The sequence below is a fragment of the Thermobia domestica genome, chromosome 1 (genome assembly GCF_964235325.1).
Source record: "Thermobia domestica chromosome 1, izTheDome1.hap1.1, whole genome shotgun sequence".
Taxonomy (NCBI): Eukaryota; Metazoa; Arthropoda; class Insecta; order Zygentoma; family Lepismatidae; genus Thermobia; species Thermobia domestica.
In genome coordinates, this window is record NC_137454.1 from 29,712,019 (window position 1) to 29,734,844 (window position 22,826).

Here is a 22,826-nt window from a genome sequence, read left to right on the forward strand (position 1 = left end):
GTAGATGTGAAAAAATATTTTCTTTAAGAGCCAAGCAGCAAAGGTTAGGGGAAAGAATATATTTTGTTAAGGAAATCCCCCTTACCTTCCTGCTTGCGTTCATCTTCTTTCTCCAGAATTTCACCCAATAAACTTCTCTGTTTCTTCACACGTCGTAATAGCGCTAGCATATCTTCATCCATATCATCCTCTATATCATCGTCTAAGTTTTTAATTCCTTTTTGCGTGGGGGGCTCGGTTAGTCCATTACATATAACAGCATTTTGCTCTTGGGTAGATTCTTGATTATCTACAATCTCAATCGTACATTTCTTTATTTCGCTCTCTCTGTTTTCTGGTTGTTGAGGCGGTGGAAGAGGAATAGCTTCAGTAATCTGTACAGGAGTTGCATTTGATTCTTCTAAACTCGCACCTCTGGATAAACTTTCAAAACTAGTTCCTCGTTGAGGAAACTGCTTACCATCTGCCTCTGTGACGCTAGTTTCCGATTCAGACAGAGAGACAATTGATATTTGATGCCGTACTGACGCACGATCTGCTTCGCTACCTTCGGGCTCTTCAATGACAACATTACTAGGTTCTGGAGGATCAATAAGCTGAAATCCCCATTCCTGTGAGCTTACTTCACTTGCTTTCTCATCCCGAGTGAAGGCTTTCGGTCCTGTAGGCGATTCTGCAGCAAACATATTTAATACACATGAAATAAAAAGATTACCTGTATAATAATACGTAATATTATAATAGTAATAATATTAAAAGCTAAAGCAGAAGATCTACAGTTAAAGAAAGAGTACTTGCTGCTATTCAACGTCTACAGAGCAGCCATAGTATTATTCAATCATGAGGTAGTATGTCTTTATTATAAATATACAATTATTAAAATATAGCAAGTTTTTACTCAATATGTGTTTAACATTGCATTGGTTATTTTGCTTTAGACAGATACACAAATAGGCGACGAAAGACAATCTAAGAGATTAAAGTTTATTTTTAGAAGACAACACATAACTACCCACACATAGTGTATAAATCACGAGCTTTTCTACTTGGACAATACAATTATTATCTACAACACCCCTAAATGTACCAGAACATATTCCAGCTTGACAGCATGTCAATTTACAGGGTAAGATTTCCAAAGTTTTGTCGTTGTAGCTTCCTTGGAAATAACCTTTCATAAGAAATAATGGGAAAGTAAAAATATACGACTTTTTGTACATATATGTGGAGAATGTGAACACTGTCCTTGGTCCAATTCTAATGCTATGTCCTAGAAGTAACCTTGAAGATTAGAATAACCGTTACCCCGAAACATAAAACAGATTTGTATATTAAGTCTCTCTAACGAGATTTTTTAATATTGTTTCTTCTGTTTTAATTAACATCTCTTCCCTAATTCTTTTTAGTACTGCTTTGTTCAAATAGAAGAAGCACTCTATTTACAGAAAGGTTAACCTAATGTATCGTAAATTATTGTATTGCCAGACTACAATTTTATTTTACATAAAATTAATAAATGTATAACGCAATTATATGATGACGGTTTGGTGTGTTAAAAACCGGTTATTTTCTCCTTTCAATTATATAATGCAATTAGTCAAGGGCGAATCTAATGTAATATTTTTTTTTCATATTTTGCTATAAAAATCTAAACAATAATTTCATTCGTAATATTTCTCTTAATGGCTTAATTTTTCATAACATTAACATGATTATTACTTTTAAATTATTAAAATATTACTGTATCCAAGTAAGAATGAATTTTAGGATTTAGGATTTAGATTTCTGGGCTCTCGGCATCTATGACCATGACGTCTCTCGGTGAGCACTATCCGGGGAAAGGGAAGTTGCCTGGGACCTATATGTTAGGTACCACCCCGGCATTTGCCTGGGTGAATGAGGAAAACCAAAAAAACATTCAGGATGGCTGGCTTGAAAAAGCTTTTTACACATTTTCGACCGAGTGCCCCCACCGGGAATCGAACCTGGGACTGCTCGCATCCAAGGCGAGAGCGTTAGCGACCACCCTACGTGGAACCACAATTAAGAATGAATGTCAAGCACAAAAATAAGAATAAATACAAATGAGCAAAATAAAACTTTGACTAAAAATTATTATTTTTGCACACCTAATTGGATTATATTATAACTTTCAGAATCAATACAAGTATTTATATCTTGTACAGCTTGATATCAACCTGAGTTTTACAATAAATTCTTTCAAACTATTAACTACAGTTAAGAAAAGATTTCCCTTAAATTTGTTCAATTATTTAGTAAAGAAGTGCTTTGGAGCGTTCACGGATATCTTAATAGTGACTTATATAACACGGAAAATTCAAAGAATCGTGTGTTCGCCTTTTATTTTTCTAAGAGTTATGTTTGTTTTTCGAAAGTATAGAATAAAATAGTTTTCTTCTGTCTCGGTAATAACAGCTGTAATTCTTGCTAGAAACGTTCCTCTCGACTCTAAAACAATTTAAATACGTAAATGAAATTACTTTAGAAATTACCAAGAGTTAGCATATTGTTTACAGTTTCCTAATATGAGAGAAGCCGAATAATATCTTTCCCACCATATCTATGAAAAGCACAAAAATCCACTCGGTTATTGTATTTTTCGTCTCTAAGGTTGTCTTTCGGAGAATTTAAAGATAGCTGGCTTTGGATTCCTTTCTCGGACATTACATACCTTGATATTCCGTTTCGCTGTAATCTCTGGAGACCGAGAGCTGATGCGACGCCATTATCTTCACATCTACACCATCTTCGATGTAGGTAATGGTTTCCGTTTCTATGCGCACAGATTTTGATTTACTCTCCCAGACTCCCTCAACCCCCCTTGTTACTTTCAGTAACAGTACATCGGGATTTTCAAGATGATCCTCAATAGAAGATCGTTCAATTAGATTACCTTCTGTTATCTCAGCCTGGGATGCCGCGGGAGTTATCTCTCCTTCCGTAATCTTCTGCGTTTCGTCCTCAACTTTAACCTCTTCCACAGAAACAGGTTCTAGCTGCTTCTTATCTTTCTTTGGCTTCTCTGGTTCTTCGTCCTTCTTTTCTTCTTTTTCTTCTTCTTCTTGCTCTTCTTTGACAGTTTTCTCTTGAGTTTCCTCGATTACTTCTTTCTGTTCTTCGATTACTTCTTCCTCTTTCTGTTCGGGTTCTGCTTCTTCTGTTTTCTCTGTTTTTGTTGCAGCTATAGTGAAAAATAAATATTACGATGATGTGTGTAAAATAAATTAGATATATATGTATTATGTGTTTAATTTGTAATTCCTTTAAGATTGTTTATGAAATATTTATATTTTTAATACTCACGATGAAAACTTTAAAAAAATTCTCACACATTCAAAATCCATGCTACTTTCGTTTTTTTTTAAAAAAAAGTTAAAAATAAACAAATGATACTACCTTGCATTGAAATTTAGAAATATGATGTAGAATCCATTCATGAGTTTATTGGGATACGAAGAAGAGAGAGCAGTGAACAAAAAGATAAAACACGCATAACCAGCTATTGTTAGGAATATTTGAGGAAAGATGGCAAGAAAATATACAAATATTTTAGGTAAATGAAAAGGAAAATTTAAAAATAAGTTTAGGGTTGAAAGAAACTAAGATGAAATCAGGAATCAAGAAGGAATTTAAAATATATCACCTTAGGATAGAAAATGATTGGAAAAAATGAGAGAAATGGGAACATAAAATAAGGTATTTATAATAATAAATTGATTTAGGAAAATTGATCTGGTTTCTTCTATACTCTATTTTTCTTAATTTTGCCTAAAATTATTTTCTCTATCTGATCTTAACTGATTCTCTAACTTCAAGTAACTTACAATAAAAATAGGTTAAGGAAATGAAACTGAGTGTAGGATTGGAATGGGAAGGCCAATTACAATAAGTTAGAAATAGCATGGAATTATAAGATTGGGTTACGACCAATAAGTTAAAGAAAATATTATTAGGTATATGAATTATAACAGAAGGTTGAGATAAAGTTAACAGCAGTGATATTTTTCTACGGACGGTGTAGTATGTATCTAATACTGTAATTTGTCATATATGATCGGTGACAGTGCTTTCTTTAAAACAAAATACAAATAAATTTACTGAGAACAAACTGAAAATTTAAGGAAACGAGAACGTACACTACGGAAATGTGTTAGCGATTTTAACGGTCGTACACTAAATATTAATATTAATATATATATATATATATTAATCGGTGAAGATAATGGCGATAAAGCTATATTGATAAAGAAATGAAATTTACATGATAGTATAATAGAAAATGGTACAAATTAAGTTAGGAGTTTGATGCAACTTCATGGTAACGTAATAAAAATGTAATTAAACAGTACAGAAATAGTGTTCTATGTATAACATTCACACAAAATGTTCTGCAGAATGATTTTTTCGTTCATCTGTACTTCGTATATTAAGACTTGAAATTATCTTTACAATATATCCAATCAAGACCATATTCGAAGGATATCTCACACTAATTCTGACTTGTACATATAATAAGTAATGAAATTCTACGTTTTTCTTAAAAAGCACTGATACTTATTGTTATAATCTTTGAGCAATGTATATTCATTCAAAAGCTGAAAATAGATTTTTGTGCAAAAACACATAACAATTTTTCAACAGGTTACAGATTTCTCTACACTACAATTTAAGGAATGGCACAAAGTACAGAAAAAGGAAGCGTGAAACTTTGCTTTAATATATTTATAGTCGTAATTTGTGTGTAAACAAATTTGGGTCGTATAATGGGATAAACATTTGGACAGGAAAACATTTCACATTTCAAGATTTCTGCTCTCTGCATCTTAAATTCTGGGTCTATCTTCTGCTATAGGGTTATGAAAAAAAAAAAAAAAAGAAATAACAACGCTAATAGGGTATGAGCATGCTTGTCTCATAATTCCAAAAAAAAAGCTCACTTCACTCAAAAAAGAAAAAAAAACTTCAAATCAAATCAATGTCAAGGGAACATTTGCTTATTGGGGTATAGAGAAAAATATATAAGGATACTGGAACAAGAAAAACAATTAAAAATCCAGCTGTTTACAGCGACATTGGATCAAGGTAGAGAAAAACTTTAAAGGGAAAAATTCACACCAAACCAAATACAGTTTCATGTTCGATGCATTTACTTACAGCAGATGATTCTGCCATGCATATGGATTCAAACGCATCTTATTTTAATATTTGAGGACCTGCCTGAAAGTTGTCAAAATATGTTAATCATATTATTTCATCTTAAATGTAAATTTTAACTTTTTCTTGGATTGATTGCCGTTTCACTGCTATTTCACATAGGAATCCAATGTGAACTTGGAAGATCAATTATCATGTCTTATGTTAATCATACCATCGAAGTAAAGTGCTAAAAACGTTCATAGATCTACATTTACGTTAAAGAGAAATCATCAAAATCTATTCAGCAATTTTGGAGTGATGAGGAGACAGATATAGTGAGGTTAATTTTCATTTACAGAGATAATTTAAATGGAAAGCATAAAATTATATACAGTTAACTGTTGATACACCAGGGGTGGCTTAATCGTGTTGCAGCTTAACCGGTGCTCGCCAAACAAAGAAAAAAAAACGAGAATCATCAAGAAAGATTATCAAGAATCATCAGCAAGCACATTAGAGAGAGAGAAAGAAAGAAAAAAGAAAAAGAGAGAGAGAATAGATATATAATTTGACCATGAGATTTTCCCATTCTTCCCCCTTACACAAGCTGAAACATTTCTGAATGACTGGAGTATGATTGCAACTTGCCCACATTCGAAACCCTCACAGATGAGCAAATTGTTAGTTGTGCAAGGAGAAAGAAGCATCATAAGCAGTGATAGTGAGAGGGAGGTGGGTGAAGGTGGGCAACAATCAATTGAAAGCGAAATCATACACGGAGCTGCACTTCATCACATCGAGTGTCCTCTGAACTACTCAGAAGGGCAAGAAGATAGTCTGTTGAGTGACAAAATGATGCTACGGTAAAATAAAATCATCGATCTTAAAAAAGAAAACTTTGCGAAGGAACAGAAACTTTTGACGGCATTTTTTAGCGAATTTCAATTGTCAGATTATTCAAGTTCCTTTACGTGCGTTTCTTTTTTGCTTGTTGATACAGTTAATTTGAAACTTTATTAAAACACAGTGTATGAAAATACGGAATAGGTGAATTGACATGTAGCATTTTCCTATCTATTACATAGTGGTTATTTATTTTTCTCATTTTTTCCCTCCCTTTAGATTAATGTGATTTTGAGTTAACCGTAAATATATTCCCCTCTATTACTCCATTAATCGGAAGTCAACTGTACACACTCACACAAGTAGACAATAAATTTTACAAGCGTAATTAATGACATCAAGTTTACACAATTTACAAAATGAAATAAATAATTCTTGATGTAGATGATCTCTTCAATACATCAAGTTCTCGGCTTATGTGCAAGAGAAATTTCTTGTTTTCTCTTAAATTTTCCAGTTTTGTAATGGTGATATTCCGGAGTAAGTAGAAAGACTTTTTCACCACTCTTTCTTCTTGTTATTAAAGACAAGATTGCTATCAACTTCTTTGCTATAAACATGCAATTTGATATGTTTATTTGAACTCAATACTGAACACTTTTCTCGTATAACAGTTTATAACTCACTATTTTCTTCTTTTCTGTATTTCGTCAGTAGAAGATAAAATAGATTTCAGGGTAGTTTAATCGATGTAGAAACACAATTAGTCATTGTTTATTGATAGAATAATATATATATAAGAAGACCATTTCCCTTGCATTATAGCATACGGACTATGGGTGACCAGTTTTGTGTGACCGGCTCTCAATCTTTATTGTTTTTATCTTTTTAGATTAGAATTTGCTATAAAGTGATTTAAGCAAGTGTCTCACAATGTTGTGTCGGCATAGAAAATTTTAATAACTCTTCTCGGGCTGTCAGCCAGGTGAAGGTATTAACATCCGACATTTCGAATGCAGACATCGCATTCACTTTCAGGAATTATAATGAAGAGACCGGAGACGTGAGCATGTATATATAGTGACTACTTAGGGGCAGAGCTATGAATGGGGATTTGTGATTGGCTGAGGGAAATGCTGGCTTCTGAATGCTTGCCATAGCTATCTCACGGGAAAGGAACAAATGAAATCTTTGAGTTTTACGTCCCACAGTTATGCGGGCTAAGCTAAAGGAAACGCTGATGATGAGAAATGAATGAAATGAAGAAAGTGGGAGGAAACGGCAGAATCCCGAGGAAACCTACGCACACGGTGTTTAGGGAAAGAAAGTCTCGATAGAGACAATGGGTTTCAACTCAGCCTTATCTGGTAGACCCTTTTCAGGAACAAAAACAGACATACAACAAAGATATTTCTCGTAGCCACAACAGCCAATCAGAAGCCAGTATTTCCCTCAGCCAATCACAAGCCCCCATTCATAACTCTGCCCCCAAATAATCACTATATATACATGCTCACGTCTCCGGTCTCTTCATTATAATCCCTGAAGATGAATGTGATGTCTGCATTAGAAACGTCGGATGTCAATACCTTCACCTGATTGACAGCTCAAGAAAAGTTACTAAAATCACGTCGCCAGGAAAAAATAAATTCTTTCTATAGAAAGTTTGTACACGTAAGGCACGTGCGCTAACATTTCGGCTACACAAAAATATTACTAAAACTTGTGTGTTTGAGTACACACACTTACAGGAACAGACAAAAGTTACAAGCTGAGAATTGCACTTACACTGAGAATCGGAAACAAAGGTGTAAACTTTGTTTTTTTTTCTTTTCTTTCTTTCTTGTTATTAACTTCAAACAATGGACCAACGTGATTATGCCTTTCTTTGTCATTATCACTCAGAGAACATAATCAAAAATCGTACATAATTTACTCATCATCAGAATCGCACTTAAATACTCTATTTATTTTAAATTTTGACGAAAGAATATATACGGAGTAAGTGTTCACCTTTGTTGTCAATTGCACAATACAAGCAAAATGTATTTCGAAACATTTAGCATCACTTGCATTACAGTTTTCAGTTTTATACAGACAAAAATAATGGACATCATAACATAAAATAACTCTCTGATGAATCGAAGTTCTAGGTATATTGTTAAAGCTAAGCCTTTACAGCAGTGAAACGACAACCTGACTTCAAGACCTGTTATTCGAAATATCTAAATGAAATTTTCTCTTGTATGTATTTCATAATAAGACAGGGATAATACTTACTATTTACTTTCAACTTGCTCTTCGAACTTGATTCACCCATATGATTGGTGGCTTTGACTTCATATTCACCCGCATGGATTCCTTTGCAAATGTCTATAGACAAATTATATGTTTCTGACCCTTCACGTGTTATTTTGATATGAGCATCAGCTCTAACTTCTTGGCCATCTTTGTACCTGTAAATAAATATAAGTATGATCGAGAAACGAACAGCACAATACACAATACGAACTTACAGAAGTCTTATCTTTTAAAAAAATCTTAACAATTTACTGTAAATTAGTGCTGTAAAAGTTCGGAACGATCTGATATTAAAATATTTGAACAATATAAATTTGGAATCCTCGTTATTTAAATAATAGAAGAAAATAATTACAGTATTATCCAGTTGTGTCTTTATACACAAAAGAAACGTGTAAGCCTAATCCATCATTCCATACATCATAATCTATACTTGACGTTCACAAATCCCGTCCCTTAATACGTGTATAGAGTTCCACTTTATTTGGTGAGCACGAATTCCCTGACTTTTGAGGTTTTGCAGTTCACGATTTACAAATTTCCAGGTCAATATATAATGTAGCTCAAGTGGTAGAGCGTTGGCTCAAGTGGTAGAGCGTTGACTTTGCATTCGGGAGGTCGCGGGTTCGATTCCCGCTGCCGACCATCCAGATTAGGGTTTTCCAGGGTTTCCCTCAATCCTACCAGGCAAATTCTGAGATGGTACCTACTAAAACAGGCCCTGGCCGTTACCTTCCCAAATCCTTTCCATTGTTGGTGTTGTTGTTATTGTTATATATCCAGTATAAAATGGCCTCAGAGCTGTATCTGGTAATTGTTAAATAAATAAATAAATAATGTAACAAAAAAGAAACTAATCTTTTTCAGACCAAGGAAAATATCTTTTTCAGACCAAGAAGAGATAACTCGCGCGTCACTCATCTAATATGCATTAGATGTATACAGTTAATACATGTGTATTAGATGTGCTATGTGTATAGGTAAAGAAATTTTGCAAAACAAACTAATTACTTAATAAAATATTCCCTACCAACTAGCCGGGTAAAGCAAAAAGAGTAATGGGCTCTGGGAATTAAAAATACGTACTTAAAATTACCTGATTTTTGCATTTGCTTTCAGCTTTTCATGAAATTCTTTGACTTTTCGGGACTTTTTAGAAGTGAGCTCAATTCACTGACTTTTCCAGATTCTCTAGGTCTTCCAGGTGTAAGTGAATGATGATGGAAAAAGGGTGAAATATAAAATTTGTAAGAAAAAGAAAATCGCTTAGAAAATCCAATATAATGTTGTCCGCTACTGAATCTCTCATTATCGTAATATCATAGGAGATTCTACTCACCATTTAACGTTTGGTTCTGGAACACCAAAAACATTGCAAGTCAAAGTTACACTTTGTCCTTCATCGATTTCAGTATCCGTTAGGCCCTTGGGGAAGCGAGGCTTACCTGGAAAATAAAGTGATTAGCTATTTTTATACTCTAAATCTTAACAATTAATTGTCTAAATCACTAAGATAACTAAATGTACATATCACTTTATCACTTATGCACGTTTCTGATTCGGAATCAAATTAGTTAATTTTAATAATAATAATAACACATTCCAGGTATTTGAAGTGTTATCTATTTCCAGTGTAGAATACACTGGCCGCTCTAGCAACACTGACTAATGTTATGTATTCTCTCTTTTTTCATCTTTAATGCCCTACTCTTTTCCTTTGAAAGCGAGAAAATTATGTAAAACATTAGCGTGAGAATCATTACATAAGGATGGAAAACAAGCTCAACTATCATGAATGATATACCCCATTGTAAGCTCAATACACGACTACTAAATAGACGGATTGATCGCATTGGTCATAGCGGTAGTGAACTTTTCCTTGACCTCTACGTTCTCCTGACACTTTGATCTGTATTTTTTAAAATTATTACTATTTATGCGGTGTGCTGAAGGCAGAGTATACAACTTACTCTTAACAGCTACCATGCATGATATGCAAAGAAATCATTGTATCAGTCAATTGTAATACGCTACAGCATGTGTAGTAAAAGCTTGACCACAGATTAGATCATTGATACCATTTGTATGTATCTGAGTGTCATTAAGCATGAGTGCTAAGTGACTAATCGGGAGGATCATAACTCTATTGACAGCATTGCATTACAGAAGAAGTTTACATTTCTGAACATAAAAAATGACATGATATTACTGTATTACATCGCTTAGACACTGAACAGATAATTTTCGACCACTAAGTAGATAATAGTGATTTTGAAAAATTAATCTCTCTCTCTCTCTCTCTCTCTCTCTCTCTCTCTCTATCTATCTATCTATCTATATATATATATATATATATATCTTCCGAACAGTGTTTATATCTGCGAGAATATTTCAGCGATATTAACTTTTTCACTAACGTATGTTAGTGGTAAGTTTTTATAGAATAGAAAATGACAATACTATGAGTAACACAGTTATATTTATTCTAATTATTATTTTGTGTTCTCGGCTTACTGTTAATGAAAGTAAAATAATAATCTTTCGCATCACTATGATGACAATAACATGCAATATTCAAAGACTCATTCTCTTAAAATGAATTATATATTTAATCTAAACTACCCAAATATTAAATGTTTCTAAAAGCACTTACAGAGTACAGTAAACTTAGCACTGCTTTCACTGCTACCGAGAACGTTCACTACTCTGCAGTAGTATCTTCCTGAAAGTTCGGTTGTGACTTCCTTTACCACTAGTTTGTATGTATCACCTTCTTCTATTCTCGTGAATTCCGTTTTTTTCTCTGTTATTTCTACATCACCCAGAAACCTAGTTATGGAGAATTGATAGTCATCAAATTAGAACCAAGGAAAAAGATTTTAAAATTAAAAAAAAAATATACAAGAAGCTTCTTCCATTTTTTAAGAAATACTAGCTGAACCTTCCCTCTCTACACTGCACATCATTCACGTATGAGCATTAATCTCTTTGTCATTCCTCACAACATCTGTGCATGACATTTTACAGACATAAGTGAAAGACGTCTTGATAAAAATCGGCAACGGGTACCATAAAGGGGAGTTTTTTTTTTCGATTATTTTTTCAATATCTCGCAACGTTTGCAAGATTTGATCCTACTTCCGGTTGGAGTTTCTAATTCATGTATGATCAGTGTTTTCTTTCTTCTTGCATACAGCATGTAATAAGCAAATACATTACATACACAATTAATTATAATGCCAACGATATATGGTGTTAATTGGGCAAAACACTCCAAACAATAAAGGTGCATCTTAGACTGGAGCCCATGAAACAAACACATGAGAGATGTACAACTCCTGTATACAATTATGTTGTGTTGGAATATATAACTCGCAGAGTGTGATGCTTTACTTTTCTAAAGTTTCTACACCTCCAGTGTACCCCTAAAATGTAATAAAGAAAAAAACGGACATGTATTTTAAATATTCAATTAGAACTGAACAATTTGCAATCGATCAGTGAAAACGGCATCGTTCTAGAGCCTATGGTTCCCGAGAACTCACTGTCAAAATAATTGTCCACAAACATATAAACGTTCACAAACATATACATTTTTCTAGCATTTTAATATATAGATTAACTGGCCTACCTGTAATCTTGTAAATATTACAATCAATGCTTTTTAACTGTATCTGATGCGGGAAAGACAAAACTTACGGCAAGAAGGAAAACTAACCAGAAAACGAAGATAAGGTCAATATATCACAACCAAGTTCAACAAAATAAGTTAAAGTAGTATGACGAAAGTCATCATCATCTAATTGCTATAGATCGTTTTAGATATATTTTCCTTCCCAATTTCATCTCCCCATGAATTTGACCGAACTTGAGTGCAACAGTGGTTAGAGCGTTCGACTCATGTTTGCGTGGTCCCGGGTTCGATTCCGGGCCAGTGTTTTCCAATTTTCGATATTCACCAAGCGTCGTGAGGCAAATTGGGGAGCCACGTGAATGAAAGACGTGACGGACACTAGGTTTAGAAACCTCCTGACGCGCCTGTTAGGAACAGGGCGTCGCAGCGCGCTGACCATGTGCTCGCTGCTAGACTAGACGTAGTTCAGCTGGTCACTAGCAGATGGCACTGGAGCAGGCTTAACTCACAAATGGGCCGTTATGCCAAGTGCTTTTTTTTTTTTTTTGCATGTCTGGAGAAACAAAAATAAATAATTATTTGTCATCCTGTTAGCAATATGTAAATTATACATTAACTACAAATGAAATTGCAAGTATACTCACCATTTAATTGTTGGTTTTGGATAAGCCTCTATGTTGACTGTGAATTCAATATTTTTCTCTCCTTCCTTAGCCTCACTGTCAGAGAGCTTCTGTTTGAATTCAGGTGAACAGCGGACATTCATCACTCCTGAGTTCTCATTGGTGCCATGTTCATTGGTTACTTGACAAGAGTAATTGCCTGCGTCTTGTCGTGTTATTCCCTTGATTGTCATTGTATACGAGGTATCATCTTCGGCTATAACGAAATGTTTACCATCTGATTTTATCTCCTCTCCATTTTTGAACCTGAAAAATAAAGGATATGAAGAAGAGCAGTAGAAAAAAAACTCCCAAAACAGTATAGAACGTGTATAAACGAAAATTCAAGTTAGGTAAATAAAGCAAGGAATGATTCAGAAATGGATCAAAAGATTGCGATCTTGACCAATGATTAGTTTTAGACAAGAAAATTTTTGATTGAAATATATTGGATCTTGGATCAGCGGCCACAAATTTTTTTAACGGTCCCTAAATAGAGTTTTCGTATTTTCTACGGAATAAGCACATCATACCGAGTTAAGTGATAGTTTGGGTTTGGCTACACTGAATGTAGTTCTCCAAATATAAGGCGTACAAGAAAATATTTGATTGAAATATATTGGATCTTGGATCAGCGGCCACAAATTTTTTGAACGGCCCCTAAATGAAGGTTTCGTATTTTCTACGGAGTAAGCATATCATACTGAGTCAAGTGATAGTTTGGGTTTGGCTACACTGAATGTAGTTCTCCAAATATAAGGCGTACAAGAAAATTTTTGATTGAAATATATCGGATCTTTTGATCCAATAAGGTGAACTTATTTCACAACTATAAGAGAGAGTAACCTAACTGGTTAATTTCTACGAAACGAAAGTCTTCTCGTAAGTTTTAGATGTAAATAGTATTAGTATTTATTTCTCTGATTTCTGATTAAAAATCACATACTTTTAATCGGAGTACAGTGTATCAAATGAGCGTAATGAGCATAATGGAAAATTCGACAACCGAATTGTTACTGAATATGTTGCTGTAGGTGGTAAGCGTTTTAGGAATTAGGCACATACTACACTGCTAGAAGTTGTTGTATTTGTGTAAACAGTAGAGAATCGAGTAGTTATAAATATAGAGGATTCACGGCTTAATATACTATCGTGAAACATATTAGAATTGGTATAGGTTACCGCTTCAAGGCAAGTAAGTGTGAATACGTTCGCAAGAGGTTATTTTAGATGTAATGGGGGCTGCGATTAAAAAACAAACAAACAAACAAACAAAAAAGAATTATATAGAAGTAAAATTTTAAAAAAATAGCCAGATGATTTTGGTGTGTAGTCATTTCAGAGATACATCACGGTTTGCGACTTGTCTTAGATATTTGTCAATATATCAGCCAGTAGTTTGCATATATATCTACACACACCTAACTTAAGAAACAAGTGTATTACGTTAAACAGACTAATATTGAAGCTTTTAACAGGATATAGTGATATTACAAGTATATTACTGTACAGGGTGTTATAAAAATTTGTCACAATATTTTGGGAATAGATTCCTCACATCAAAATAAGAAAAAAGTTCATATGGACCTGTGGTCGGAAGTGCATAAATTCGTAGTTATAGGGTGCCGAAAACGTGAAAAAAGAAAATAAATTTAAAGGTCCATAGTTCCACTACTATAGTACTGATCGTAGTCGAGTCAAGACACCACTGAGGAACTAGTATGTGAACTATTCAAATATCTATCTTTCAGAACCTCCGGTATTTGCACAATCATTTTTAGAGAGGCTGTTCGGGAGTACTTGATCACTCTCCACCTACCTCTCTAAAAATTGGTGTGCAAGTACTGGAGCATTCTTAAACATGGATATTTGTATAGTTCACATACCAGTTTGATGTCTTAATCCGACTATGATAGGTCCCATAGTAGTGGAGCTATGAACTTTTTACACATTTTCGGCACCCTATAACTCAGAAACTATCCACTTTTGAGCACATTTCCATATGAACTTTTTTCTTATTTTAATGTGAGGAATCTGTTCCCAAAATATTGTGTCACATTTTTGTAACGCCCTGTATAAAATACAGAAAAGTTTTATACAAAGAACAACAAAGGACATCTCTGCCTATGAAAACATGTTCAAAAAGTAGGTACAGATAAATAAAAATTGTTATATCAATTTAATATTAATTTCAATATATATAAAATGGCGGAATAGCAATCTGACCTGCGTTGTGCTTGCTGTTTAATTCTTCTGTGATTCTTCACACACACACACACATACACACACACATATATATATATATATATATATATATATATATATATATATATATATATATATATATATATATATATATATATATATATATATATATATATATATATATTGCCCTAACCTGTTCATAGTAGTATGTAAACAAATGTTGTTTAGTGATTAAATACAGAACTTCGATCATAAATGTATTTAATTCAATATCTCCCTCGTCGTTTGCTATGTGTATAGTTCTCTTACGTTGGGTTTCATATTATGTTACTTATAGTTAAATCAAATTTGTTTGTGGAACAAAACTTCGTTTCGCTTGAATGACATCACAATTTGCATCGAAACAGCATTTGTGTGCGGTTAGCTTTTTATGCGTTCAGGCTGCCATTAGAGAAGCTGTCAGTGCACAGATGCTGGACGGATTTGAATGTAAAATGTGAATTCCTTGACACCAGTTGTTATCTTTTCGAAGTGTGACTAGCAACAGAAATAGCGTCTCTTGAATTATTTGAAGAAATCCTTTACTAAGGCATATAGATGAGTAATTGTTTTATTTTAACAAAAATATTCCAGCTAGAATATTATTATGTTTAGATTAAATTTTGTTCCATGTATACAAAGAAATATTAGTGCTGATGTAATTTTGGCGCACCACATTTTGGAAGATTTACAGGTAAACTTCAATACTTTGCATGAAAAGACATGTTTATAAGGAACACATTTCTGCAGATGATAGAATTAAATCCAAAGTTATACAGCTGTATTTTAGCTTTACAAGTGTAGGGTTATTAGTGTAAAATCATTACAAGTGCTTTACGGCGGATAAAATAAGTGAGTGCATATTAAAGACGGCATGTTTCTGCGCAGTGTACAGAACCTGTATTTTATATTTAAAAGTGGAGCGTCACTAATATGAAACCATGGCAAATGCTATTGAAACTCGTGTATCATTGCCTACCCGCGCACTACCGTGTGGGCTCACTAGCTTCGACCTACACTGACTCGGTTAGATAGCATTTGTGCTTTTTAATGGCCATCTAGTACAGGGAGGTTTGTGTTTTTTGCCCTGTAGTTTTTGTGCTACACATCCGAAAACCTTATTTATATGCAAATTGTAAAAGAATCGTAATTTTTCAAGAATTACTTCTGGTGGCCCCCTTGAATTTTATCTATGCCAAGTGAGATATTTTCATGTCGCCCAGTTGAAACTTTTAGGGAACAATAAGAAGAAAATTAGTGAAAGAATTATAATTTTTAAACAATTCGTTCTAGAGGTGCGCCAAAAGTAAACCTATACGGAAATATTTATTTAGCACTATGAGATTTAATCTAAGTACTGTTCATTCGCTATAATGATTATATCGCATCATGATTCCTGTAAAATAAATGTATTTGAATACTTATAGATACGAGAAATAAGATATGCTAAAAGCCACAATTCAATTTTTAAAAAATATAACCGTAAGAATATATAAAAAAATGAAATAATATTTTACCTTTTATTAGTATTTTATTATCTTATCAATTTAGAATAATGTAAAATAAATTTATAATGCGTTTTTGCCATATTTAACTAAACTGCTTTCTTTGTTGTTAACTTTGGTAAGAAAATAAGAAAACATACCATTTAATGGTGGGTCTAGGATTTCCTTCAACCTTGACCTCAAATGTTACATTATCTCCTAGGTTACTGTCCACAGTCTTATTCAATTCTTTGAGGAATTTGGGTGGAGCATTGGCCACAAACTTCCACAATTCAGTCATCTGACCCATCTCATTACTTGCAATCACAGAATATGAGCCGGTGTCTTCTAACAACACTTTCTCTATAGTCAGGGAATATATTTCACTTGATTCTTTGACAATCTTAATTCTTTCGGATTTCACAATTTCTTTTCCATCTTTGAACCTAGAAGAAGAAAATATCAAAAATGAAATTTAGAGATCTCATTCATAGAAGGAAAAGTGGATTTTTATTTTAATTTATTTTGTATTATTATGATGGGACTCAAATAGTACAGTAGCACCCTTATGGTTATGTGGATAGGTACTCGCTTTGGTGTGGGAGAGCCGGATTCGAATTCTGGCGGAAGCTCATGTGGTTCGCACCCCACATTAAGCTGTAGGCTCATGTCTCATGTTGCCTAGCTGCTCAACGGGACGCCAATTTGATCAAAAGGTACAATAAGGTTAATATAGCAAACAGTAATTACAACAAGTCAATTAATTTAGAGAAAAAAATTGGAAACATGAAACTTTATTTTGAACGAAAACACCTAGAAACAGAATCTAAAATAAATAATAAAATTGTTTAAAGCCAAATATGAAGCAATAAATGATAAAATGATATAAAATACTTTGTATAACATAGCCTTACTCTATTATTGAAAATACTTCGTTTTATTATATATACTCATTCAGCGTTACACACTATATAATAAATATTGTGCACACTGGAGTGGGTGTATTTAATGTGCATGTGGTAATCCCTGCGCTAATAAAGGTTCTGAATACCTCATAAGAGGAAAATATCTTCAAGAGATACATTAATACTTATTACATCATCTGTACAAAATCAGAATAAATTATACGTATAGATATTCTTTTAATATTGATATAAATATCAGAAACATTGGTTATTTCAATAATAATATGTGTGGTACCAAAAATGAAAACTTACTAGGATAAAAATAAAACAGTTTAAGAACAAAACTTATAGAAATGTACTTCACTTCACTTTGTTTTTTACGAAGTTTGAGACATTTCATCATGTAAATTAAGCAAATTATCTGTCTTACTCTAGGATTAAGTTTGACTGTTACCACACAAACAATGAGGCGTCTAATTGGGCTTGTTTTAATACCTGAACCTTACTAAGGAAGATTTTTACCTTTTATTTGAATGAAAGATAGTTTGTTGATATGAATATACAGGGTGTTAAAAAATTTGTTACAATATTTTGGGAATAGATTCCTCACACCAAAATAAGAAAAAAAAAGTTCGTATGATCCTGTGGTCGGAAGTGCATAGTTTCCTAGTTATAGGGTGCCGAAAACGTGAAAAAACGAACTTTAAAGGTCCATAGTTCTACTACTATAGGACCGATCGTAGTCGGGTCAAGACATCACTGGGAAACTAGTATGTAAACTATCCAAATATCCATCTTTCAGAACCTCCGATACTTGCACAATTATTTTTAGAAGGGCTGTTTGAGAGTACTTGATCACTCTCCATCTACCTCTAAAAATTGGAGCGCAAGTACTGGAGCATTCTTAAACATAGATATTTGGATACGATAGGTCCAATAGTAAAGGAGCAATGAACTTGTTTCACTGTTTCACTTGTTTCAAGTTTTCGGGACCATGTAACTCCGAAACTATCCACTTTTGAGCACAGGTCCATATGAACTTTTTTTCTTATTTGAAGTGAGGAATCTGTTCCCAAAATATTGCGGGACATTTTTGTAACACCCTGTATACAATATAAGAATACTATAAAGCAGTACAGAAGAAAAACTGTAGTTGAAAACCAGAAACAGAAAAAGGATAAATGTTAAAAATAAATAATGATGATTCCTTATATAATTTACGGTAAAATTTATTAATTTTCCTACTTCAATATTGTGTGATACATTGTAGAATATACTTACCATTTGATGTCTGGAACAGGAGAACCTTCAACTTCAACTTGCATTTTCACAGGTTGATCAGTCATACTTGCCATATCCTTCATTTTAATCTTAAATTTGGGCGGAGCTGAAATTTGAAAAAAAGATTTGATTAGAATAAATTATACTGCCACACACACAAAATAAATAAATAAAATAAAAGTTCTGTGCACCTAACCCAGGGTATGGATTCGATGTATTTTGTTACCCAGAATCCAAATTTCAAAACCCCCAGACGATTGACCGTGTCAATTCCTTTTTATTGGCAAAAAACTTGAGAGTGATTTTGGATAGGGACGATACATATAACACAGTTATACAGAAAAAAACAAAAGTTCTGCTCAGCGGATCCCTTCGATGTATTTTGTTACACAGAATCCAAATTTCAAAAACCCCCAAACCCCGCAATTTTGGATATAAAGGATACACGTTTTCCGCCCATAAAACAAAATTGTCACTGTCAATTGTCCTAGAGTTTCGAAATTTGGATTCTGTGTAACAAAGTACATCGAATTCATACCCTGGGGTCCGTGCACACAACTTTTATTTGTGTGTGTGTGGAGGGTGTGTGTGTGTGTTACTATTACATATTTACGGGATAAAATAAAACTAGGTGAGAGTATTGGTAACTCACCTCTGACAAACAACTGTCCCTTTGTAGTTGCTTGACCCAACTCATTCTTCGCAACAACAGTGTACATTCCAGCGTCCTCAGATGTAACTCCCTTAATAATGAGAGCAATGCTTTCCTCATCTTCATATAGGAAACGAAATCTTCCTCCCGCTTGGACATCTTTCCCATCTTTTTGCCTAAGGAAATAAAAACATTTTTTAGTAGATCTGAAGATATCTATAATATAATGAATTTATGTTAAGAACCTGACTTCTTGGCGTTCTAAGAAGTTGTTTATCTATTGTGCAGTAACCTGAAATCGTGTGTGCTATTGCTATATTGTGTTAAAACTAAAAGCAAAGCAATTGGACAGTTTGATTTATTTTTAAAATCAAATTACTTTAAATTCATTCAAATTACTAATTCAGCCTATAGAAAATTTTTAATGTTGAATGTACATTCTCAAACGAACTTGTGTAAACCACCATATTCACTTCGCCATTGTAAATTAGCCAATAAAGGTAAAACCAGTGTTCCTTTCTTTCCACATCAGATTTCTTTCCGTATTGCAAGAGCTTCCTAGTTGAATGAACGCTAGTATCAACATCTCTTTGGACAAAACTACATGAGACACCGAAGACAAGAATAGCAACCCAATTGGAAGTGAATGACTTCCCTGCAGACACTTGGATCCTAGGTAAAGAATTACAATACCGCAGAAGCAATCCATGATAAGTGTCCTAACCATCATCCAGAGATTGAGAAGAACTCACTTGGCAAATCTATTCATCGCCCCTGGCAGTTTTGACGGGATTCCAATCCAGCTGTCAATTTCATCAATTTCAAGCCAGGAAATGGGAAGACATAAAGGAGAAACATTCGTCATTCCAGAACGACATCAGCAGAAACCAGGAATATTGAGGCTAGTGCTCATTTCTATTTTTTAAAATTAATCTTATCTTTCCTTCTTCTTTTACCTTCCACCTAACTAGTCTTTGTTTTGTCAATCGAAATCTGTTCAGTTTATTTCATGCTAAACATAACCTCCTCTTTTACAAGTTTCATGTAAGACATCAGTTCTCATCTCCTATTACATCCATTTCTTTAAGTAATTTATAGTAAATTAGTTTTACTCAGCATCTAAATCTGAGCTAATAGAACTGATACTCGCACAGACTCATGCCAAAGAGAGTCACCTACACACTATATATTGGAGATATATTGATAGATCTGAAGAAGTAAATAACTGTGTACTAAAGCCATAATTAGTGACCCTGAGTATTGTTGAAGCGAGAGGTCGTCCTCCTTCCCTATCAGTGACTTTCAACCTCGAACTATACGGGTAAGTCTCTAATCCCAAATAGAACACACATTATTTATTACAAAAGAATCTTTAAGACCCTCCCTAATCGCCGCCCCTGGTTGGCACAATGTTGCAGTTTGAGCAACGCACAAATATCAAGTTCATCCACAAATTGAGGAAATCTGCTTCAGAGACTTTGATAGTCTTAAAAACAGTTTAGCACCATCGGATATTTGGCTCTTCCCAAAGCAAAAAAGAGGTCTCCACGGTACCCGTTTCGACATCGTAGAAGAGATCAACGCGACGGCTGAACTTCGGAAGATAGCAAAAGAGGCCTTTCGTCTGTGTTTCCAGCAGGGACGGATCCAGGACCGACTTCTGGGGGGAGGGGGGTTGTCTTACTGCTACTTTTAAGGGCTTTAAACTTTGGAATGGGTTTTATTGATATATATAAAATAAGAAAGCTTCCTCTTCTGGGGGGGGGCGGTTGCCCCGATCGCCCCCTGGATCCGCCCCTGGTTTCCAGTAATCGCAGGAGCGGTAGAACAAGTGTGTGTGCGTTCCGAAGGTGACAAACTTTGAAAGCGATTAAGAAAGTGTGTACTTATATTGTGGTAAAGAGGTGTGTAAAGAGCTACAACAGAATTCCGGGATTTTTTTGACTGCTCCTCGTATTTTTACGGAAATATTTTACCATCTACAATATAGAGGGACGATTAATTTTCCTCATTATTGACTGATTTCAGCTCCATCAGTAAAGACGATTGGAAATTCTCAGAAAAAATACGCCATATTTCGCAAAAATCAATTATTTTATTTTAAGAAAAGCTAGTGTGCAACATACGGTACTTATTTCAAAATCATAGTGTAAGTGTATATAGGAGGCAGAGGTAAAGGCAACTCCACATGTTTGACCAACTTTCATTCCAAGCCTTGAGGATTGTGTGAGAGCCTCCGTAAAAATATACACCATATCAGGGTACAGAAACAAAACCTACTAAATCCATTTTTCAATTTTGTCAGGAAACGAAATAAAAGTGACGCCCTTGTCTCAGAATTGTTGAACAATTCATTTGTTTAGTGGTAACTACTTAATGCAGATAAGTGAAATCTACCACTAAAAAAAAAAAAAAAAAAAAAAATCAACAATTCTGAGACATAAGGGCGTCACTTTTATTTCGTTTCCTGGCAAAATTAAAAAATGGATTTAGCAGGTTTTGCTTCTATACCCCTGATATTGTATCAGAATGCAATAACTTTTACATAGGTTCTGGAACATACTTTATTTTTACACTGGGAAGGGCAGGAAAATTCACCCTGTCGTTGTCGACTAATTTTAAATCTAAGTAGTGATTATTGTAATATCATTCCAAGAAAATTATCGTGGAATATATTTTTAATTCGGAGGGGAGTGGTCATTCTGCATCACGGGATAATTTCATCACTCGTTCCTGACTATTTTTAATCTCAAACAAAGTAGACTGTGGAAAAATCTATAAAATAATATTCAATCAAAATTGAATATTTTTAAGAAAGTTATCTGGAACATTTAAAAAAAGTAGGAAGGGAAAGGAGCAAATCCATCTTTTGCTCTTCAGTGATCTTAAGTCCATCGAGAGTTGATGATTCGGAAGCTTCAAAGAAAATATTCGCCATATTGCATCAAAATCAAGCATTTTTAAAATGAAACTATCGTAGAAAATATTTCTTAAATTTGGAGGAGAGGCGTAAATTTACCCTTTCACTATCTCAAACTGTGGGCATAATAGAAATTCTCTTTGAAAATAATAATAATTAAAAAAATTGTTCACTATGTTTCGTAGAAATCGAATAACTCTCATGTAAATTACGCTGCAAAATTTTTTTCCATGCATATGTACAAACTTGCAAAGATGGAACTGATTTGATCTCTTTTTGACTTCTTCTTCTTCATGGATTGCAAATGCAAACAATAGGGTTATGTCGGAGGGTTGAATGAACTCGGATACCAAATTTCATTAAAATCAGATAAGTTTACGAGAGTTATCGTGAAACAGACAAAAGGACAGTCATAAAAACAAATTATTCCATCTTTTGCAACATTAGGAACTGTTTCAATTGATCTATGTCACATACTCTCAGGTTCATTTGTAGCGTGCACGGAAGTGAAGTAGTAATTTATACAATCTTCGTCTCGGCAGTTATTTCTAGTTTTCGTCGACATAATGTCAATTGCAATTACGGAATAATATATGTAATTCTGAGTGCCTTTTATCATACCCGCAGATGCTTTTCTCATTCCCATACCCTTTACTGTGGGAAAAGATATCAATAGTTTTGAATTTACAACGCTTTGATGGTACTACTTCTCTGAACTGCATTATAAATGTTCGTGGTTCCTA

At 33.9% G+C, this 22,826-nt stretch overlaps 1 protein-coding gene across 9 annotated transcripts in view; it reads right to left on the reverse strand.

Annotated features, from left to right (window-relative positions):
* The window catches only part of Obsc (Obscurin), a 633,182-nt gene that overhangs the window by 121,228 nt on the left and 489,128 nt on the right, over positions 1-22,826 (reverse strand). For 6 of the 9 annotated variants that reach the window (XM_081756092.1, XM_081756083.1, XM_081756059.1 and 3 more), the window contains 9 exons: positions 19,164-19,339; positions 18,512-18,617; positions 16,487-16,771; positions 12,580-12,864; positions 10,955-11,130; positions 9,641-9,746; positions 8,281-8,456; positions 2,693-3,202; positions 86-673 (listed from right to left, as the gene is read on the reverse strand). In XM_081756092.1, the coding sequence (XP_081612218.1) occupies positions 86-673; positions 2,693-3,202; positions 8,281-8,456; positions 9,641-9,746; positions 10,955-11,130; positions 12,580-12,864; positions 16,487-16,771; positions 18,512-18,617; positions 19,164-19,339 (2,408 nt within the window). The remainder of the gene's footprint in view (positions 1-85; positions 674-2,692; positions 3,203-8,280; positions 8,457-9,640; positions 9,747-10,954; positions 11,131-12,579; positions 12,865-16,486; positions 16,772-18,511; positions 18,618-19,163; positions 19,340-22,826) is intronic. The other 3 variants (XM_081756051.1, XM_081756063.1, XM_081756072.1) reach the window with 3 other exon arrangements.